This window comes from Diceros bicornis, chromosome 32, assembly GCF_020826845.1.
Source record: "Diceros bicornis minor isolate mBicDic1 chromosome 32, mDicBic1.mat.cur, whole genome shotgun sequence".
Taxonomy (NCBI): domain Eukaryota; kingdom Metazoa; phylum Chordata; class Mammalia; order Perissodactyla; family Rhinocerotidae; genus Diceros; species Diceros bicornis.
Window position 1 is genome coordinate 9,984,544 of NC_080771.1, and position 6,000 is coordinate 9,990,543.

The 6,000-nt window shown below is 47.5% G+C and overlaps 1 protein-coding gene across 3 annotated transcripts in view; it reads right to left on the minus strand.

Moving 5' to 3' along the window:
• AMFR (autocrine motility factor receptor) overlaps positions 1-2,098 on the minus strand; it is a 42,872-nt gene extending 40,774 nt beyond the window's left edge. The window contains exon 1 of one of the 3 annotated variants that reach the window (XM_058527850.1): positions 1,718-2,087. In XM_058527850.1, the coding sequence (XP_058383833.1) occupies positions 1,718-1,978 (261 nt within the window). In that variant the 5' untranslated portion in view covers positions 1,979-2,087. Of the gene's footprint in view, positions 1-1,717 lie in introns of all 3 variants that reach the window. The other 2 variants (XM_058527851.1, XM_058527849.1) reach the window with 2 other exon arrangements.
• Positions 2,099-6,000: the final 3,902 nt, after the last annotated feature.

A 6,000-nucleotide genomic window follows, 5' to 3' on the forward strand; every position in this document is an offset into this window, starting at 1 on the left:
GCAAAGATGGAAGAAAAACAATAAGAAGATCAATTGAGAAAGGAAACAGACAGGAAGAAATGTCAAACTTGCATGAGGCAAGTCCTTTACTGAAAAAGCTGGGAAGAAAAGGAAACTTTCTTAAAAGTAATAATTTTCACAGAAAAATCAACAGGCCTTTATGTAATATTTTATGAAGAGCTGTTAACCTTGGAACTTGAACGTGGGTTTTGTAAAAAGAAACTCCGAGGGAAAAAAGAATCACGAATCACTACTAGTAGTTGTTATATAAATACTATAGTGGTTCCTTCTCAAAGGCTTATTCATATCTTATACTTAAAAAAATATGTCAAAGACTACATGATGATGTTAACATCTGGCAAAAACCCTCTTCACATCACTTTAACTTGTTTACCTGCTTAAGTCAAACACAAAAATAGATCTGAAATTAAACAAGAGATGGGAGTTGAGTTCTTTCACTTTTCCCGTCTTCAGTTCTGTAAGGTCCAACTTCACAGCAGCAGAGCACCCGAACCTCACCCTCCACTGCCTTCCACTAATCTCTTCATGAGAAGGACCAGGAGACTTAATCCACAGCCCACGGAGTTCCTAAATCCCACTGCTTCCTGATGAAGCACAGTGGGATTAATTATTACAAATGAGTTGTATATCATTCTATATACTTGGAATACTAATCTCAGTCATTTACAGCCTACTCTCCATCCCAAATGGGAACTCTCAGGAGGGGACAAGACTCAAGACGCCACAGTATATCCAAGCGACACACTTCAACCTTGCAGCAACTTTTCTGATCACTGTAGGGTTTATATAAAGAAGTATTTACATTAGGCCAAGGCGGAAGCAAAGTTCTTTAGCCAAAATACTCCTGATCTGCCCCGCCTGAAATTATCTGTTCTAATCAGCGAACCCAGCATGTCTGCCTTGTAAAGGCTGCTTATCGTGCATTGACAGACGAACTGGAAACCTTGTTTTAAAATGGATCACCAAAAGGAGAAATCCTGAGTTAAAATGATGAGTGTTTTGCTGCCTTCAGACATCAAAGGAAACCGTGACGAATCACCAGGTGAGAGCGGCAGGAGAGGAAGCACGGTCTGCAGGTTTGTTTGACCCAAAGAGGACAATCGCAGGCTAAACGGCAAAAAAGTGGTGGGAGACGGCCTCTCGCCGAATAGGAACGTCCAAACACCCAAATGCCTAAATGCTCCCAGACTCGACCCCGAATTCCGGCTGTGCCCTCTCCTCTCCAGGGGAAACCCTACAACACTGCCGTGCACGACCGGGTCAGAAAGGCCTGTCAGCTTCCCTCCACCAGGGAACACAGCAGCGGGGCCACTGACCCGCCGGGCCCAGCCTCCCCCGAGCCTGCTCTCTGAGGGCTTCCAGTCTCCTCCCCGGGGGGCCCTCAGGAACCCCCACCCCGCTCCCCATCTTTGACTTCTACTCCGCCCCTCCAGCACCTAACCTCTTCCCTCCCTCGCGCCCCCGCGCCCCCCCCGACCCCTTCCTCAGGCCCTCCAACTCGGCCGCGCCTCCTCACGCCCATCTCCTCCCGCCCCGGGCCAGCCCCACAGCCCCCCTCCTCCGGCAGCGCGCTCGCGGGCGGGGCCCCAGGCTTCTCACTCGGCGGGCCCCAGGGAGGGGACCCGGGCCCCAGCCACGCCCCCCACAGATAATGGGTGACATGGCGGCCCCCGCCCCTCGCGGCGGCCTCGCTCACCCACACGAACAGGCTGTCCGAGAGCAGGTACTGGGCCACGTCGCGGGCGCGGGGTCCCCCGGCGCTCGGGCGGGCGAGCGCGGCCGGCTCCGGCAGCAGCGGGGCCGTTGGCGACTCCTGCTCGCCGCGCCCGGGCCCGGCCTCGGGCTGGCTGAGGGCGCGGTAGGCGCTGACGATGGTGCCGAGCAGGGCCAGGCCGCTGAGGCCCGTGTAGGTGCGGAGGCTGGGCCAGGGGAAGCGCTCGAGGAAGAGCAACGGCATGGCGGCAGCGGCGGCCTCCGGCCCCCAGGCCTCCCCGCGCTGCGGCCAGGCCGCCGCGGCGGCCTCGCGAACGGCGCCCACGGGCTCTGGCGTCGCTGCCGCCGCTGCCGCCGCCGCCGCCGCCGCCGCGCCGGGCCAGGCCGGGCCGCTCCTGGCTGCTCGCGCCGCTCCGCCCCGCGCCGCTGCCGCTGCTGCCCCTGCCGGCGCGGAAGAGCCTCGGCGGGCGCGGGGCGGGCCGCCGCCCCCCGCAGGGTGCGGGCGGGACGGGCGCGGGGGCGCGGCCTCCGTCCCCCGCCCCCAGCGCTCGCGCCGCCGCCGGGCCGGCCAAGGCCCAGCGCCCAGCGTGCTGCCCCGCCGGCCCAGCTCCGCCGCCCGCGGACGCGCGGGGCACCCGCCCGGCCGAGCCGAAGCGCACTCAGGCCCGGCGGCGCTGACGGGCGGTGGGGCCCAGGCCGCGTGGCGGCGCGCAGGACGCGGGCACCCGGGCCACCGGGCGTCCGGCCGCCTGGCCCTTCGTTCCCTTTAACCCCTCCTAAGCAGGTTGCCCCTGAGCACCCCTGTGGGCCTAGCAGCTTCCCCGGTGGCCGAAAGAGGAGATGGTGCTTAGGGAATAATAGAGGCCTTGACCTCAAAGAAAGACTATTAACAGTCTGAAATTTCTCCCCAACAAAGCTGTCTTCAGTTTCTGCTGTTTGCTAGTAGCCTCGCACAGTCTAAAACGAACCGCATTTAGCGGGAAATAAAAGTGTTCCCTCGTACACTAGGTAGGAATGTAAAATAGTGCAGCTACTGCAGAAAACGGTCTCTCAGTTCCTCAAAAAGTTAAACCTAAGAGTAACCATTTGACCTAGCAATTCCAGTCCTAGGTATACACCCAAGAGAAGTGAAAACATACCTCCACACAAAACTTGTGCACAAATGTTGGTAGCAGCATTACTTATAATAGCCCGAGGGTGGAAACAACCCTCATGTCCACCAAGTGATGAATCCATAAATAAGGGATATCCATATGATGGGATATTATTCAGCCATAAAAATGAGTGAAGTACTGATGCAACGTGAACGGACCTTGAAAACATGGTAACTGCAAGCAGCCAGACAAAAAACACCACATATTGTGACTCTTTGTAGGAAATGTCCAGAACAGGCAAATACATTTACAGATACAGAAAGTAGATTAATGGTTGCTTAGGGATGGGGAAATGAGGGAACTGGAGGGTAAAAACTAAATATGGTTTTCTGAAGTGATGAAAATGTTCTAAAATTGTGGTGATGGTTGCACAACTCTGAATACACTAAAAATCATTTAAGTGTACGCTTTAAATGGTGAGATATATCTCAATGTGTATTATAGTTCAGTAAAGCTGTTACAAAGAAAAAGTGCTACCAAAAAAAAAATGTTAGCTTGGGGGTCTTATTCTTCATTGTATCTCCAAGGCCTGTAATAGTGCCTGGCCCACAGCAGGTGCTCAGTCAATTTTTGATGCATCTTACAAACTTTCAAAAGAAAAGAAATTGTCTTCAAAATCTCTTTTATACCTAATACTCTAATTCGAAAAGCCTACTAATTGGAAACTAAAAAAGATCTCTCAAGGTTATTACCATCTACTTTGGAAGTTTTAGGATCATCCTATTAAAGGGCCTGTGATGGAACAGAACAGTTTGGCTTTTGTGGGGGCCACACACCAACTTTTTTATATGAGGTCTATATAGACCTCATATAGAGCTCAATGTCCATGTGAATTTACACATACTTGTTTATGAAGTCTATATGAATATTAGACTTCAGTTCCCTTTGGTTCTCCACCCTGCAGCCATTTGATTAAAACGCTACTTTCAACTTTATTGGTAAAATAAAGGAAAGCTTTATTTTGAAAAAATGAAGATAGCGATTTTCCAGGGAAGTTACTGTTCTACTTTATCTGAGCTCCCATAATTTTTAAACCACACTATCAGGTGATCCATATTCAGTCTAAGTCACATTACAGTTACATAATACCACACCAACTGTGTCCCATCACCATAAGAGGCTGCTGTTAATAGATCTGCCCTTATTAAGGTACAATATTCCACCATCTTGAATTTCAAAGTGCTATACTCTTTATTAAATTATATTTTGAGATAACCACTACTTTCTAAGTGTTAAAAAAAAACTTTAGACAACCTGTTTTCTGGAATGACTTTGTGAAGTGTCTAATAGCAACTTTTTACTTTTGGCTCTGACTATATTAAAACTAGTCTAACTAAATTAAACTTAGAAGCTTGAACTTTCTCAATATTCAATATAAGAATAGGTGAAATTAACCTAACTATATAATTTTTAATTCACATTTTAAAAGATTTTAGATGTTTGTGTCTGGATATTTTACTAGGATAATTAGTATTTGTTCTACCAACATTTTTTCCTTTCCCTTTCCAAGAAGGTAACCAGGCTTTTGCACATCCATCTCTCATGGCTTCTTTTTGGCAAGGACGGAACCCACCTTCTAAAGTCAGCTAATGCTTCTGGTTCTTTGTGCTGCATCCTGCTCCATGAGAGGACCAGGGGAGGAGGCAAGAGACAGAAGGGATGAATATTTAGTGTACCCAGGAAGGCTGGACCATAGGCACAGGGACTACCTGTATCAGTCAAGTTCCAAGGCCCAAGTGTGACATGGAGGCAACAGCACCAGACTTTAAGGGCCTGGTCCAGCTTGGACAAGAAAGGGTCTGTGGAGTCCGTGACGGAAGCCAGAGCTCTCCGCACCCCCACTTTCATTTCAGAGTACCATTTATGCCTTCTGGATTCTTGTGAGACTTTGGGTGGGTCCTCACTCCCAATAGTGACTGAGAGACTGAATTTCCTTCCATCTTTGTGGGATGATGGCTCTGATTTAGTTTGATTTAAAGGAAATGTGTCATTTCAAACAGACCAGAGTTTGTATGGAGTAAGATTCACACCTAGATACAGTATTGCTATTTTCATTTTTTAAAATATTTGAAATCCTTTCATATGCGTGACCTCATGTGATTTTCACCATCCTGTGAGAAGGGCTGAGTAGCTTTTTGTTAAGATTCTCAACGTCCTAGGAACTGAACATCATTATCTAATCCAGTAGCCTTAAATGGACTCCCATGGAATTCCGGTGTTTCCTTAGCTGGACCAATGTATTCCACTACTAAATCTAGCAGAAGAGGAAAACTAACCAACTCCTCAAGTTTGTGCGGAAAAAACTAAGTTAATGGGTATATTTCAATCTTTACCTTTTCTTTCATAATTTTTCATAGCTCTTTGGTGCCTGCTATAAAATACACAAGTAGTAAAATTTTCAGAACTTTGCAATAACTTTATCAGGTTTTGTTCAATATTTGTTCAGCTATAAAGCCTCAAGGCTATGGTTTTATTACACATACATTCTCATATTTTGGGTATAAATTGTTTCTATTTAAGATGCTGAAATTAAATTACACAGCATTACATAAGCAGCAAGCATGGTGTCACAGAACATCACGACTGTCTGGCAAGTTTGAGGAAAAAAAACTGTAGGAGTGAACACTCTTTATAGATGAGGAAATGGAGTCCTCAATGATATAACAACACAGACTTAACACAATTGTGAGGCAATTTCTAAATCCCAATCTTCCCAGCTATGAGAATAGGTGAAACTAACCCAATAATATAAGGTTATTTTTTATTTGCATTTATTTGCACCAGGTACCAAATCCAGTGACCGCTTCACACTGGAGGAAACTGAATCTGCCTATGAACACTGCTAACACACAATGGAGGAGTGTGAGGGGAGGGCAACATCGATGTCCCAGGTCTTCAGGCCCTTGCTATTACGTCAAGCTGTCTCTCACCTAATGGCCCCTAGCCACTAACAGTGAAAAAGAACCCTGCAGGATTTCTAATGGCACACTAAGGTTGGAGCCACACAAACAATCAGTCATTCTATTTTAAATTTTTTTTTATTGAAATGACAATAAAATAAAAAAACAGTGACCATTTTAATCAAACTTTTACTTTACAAATATAAAAATAT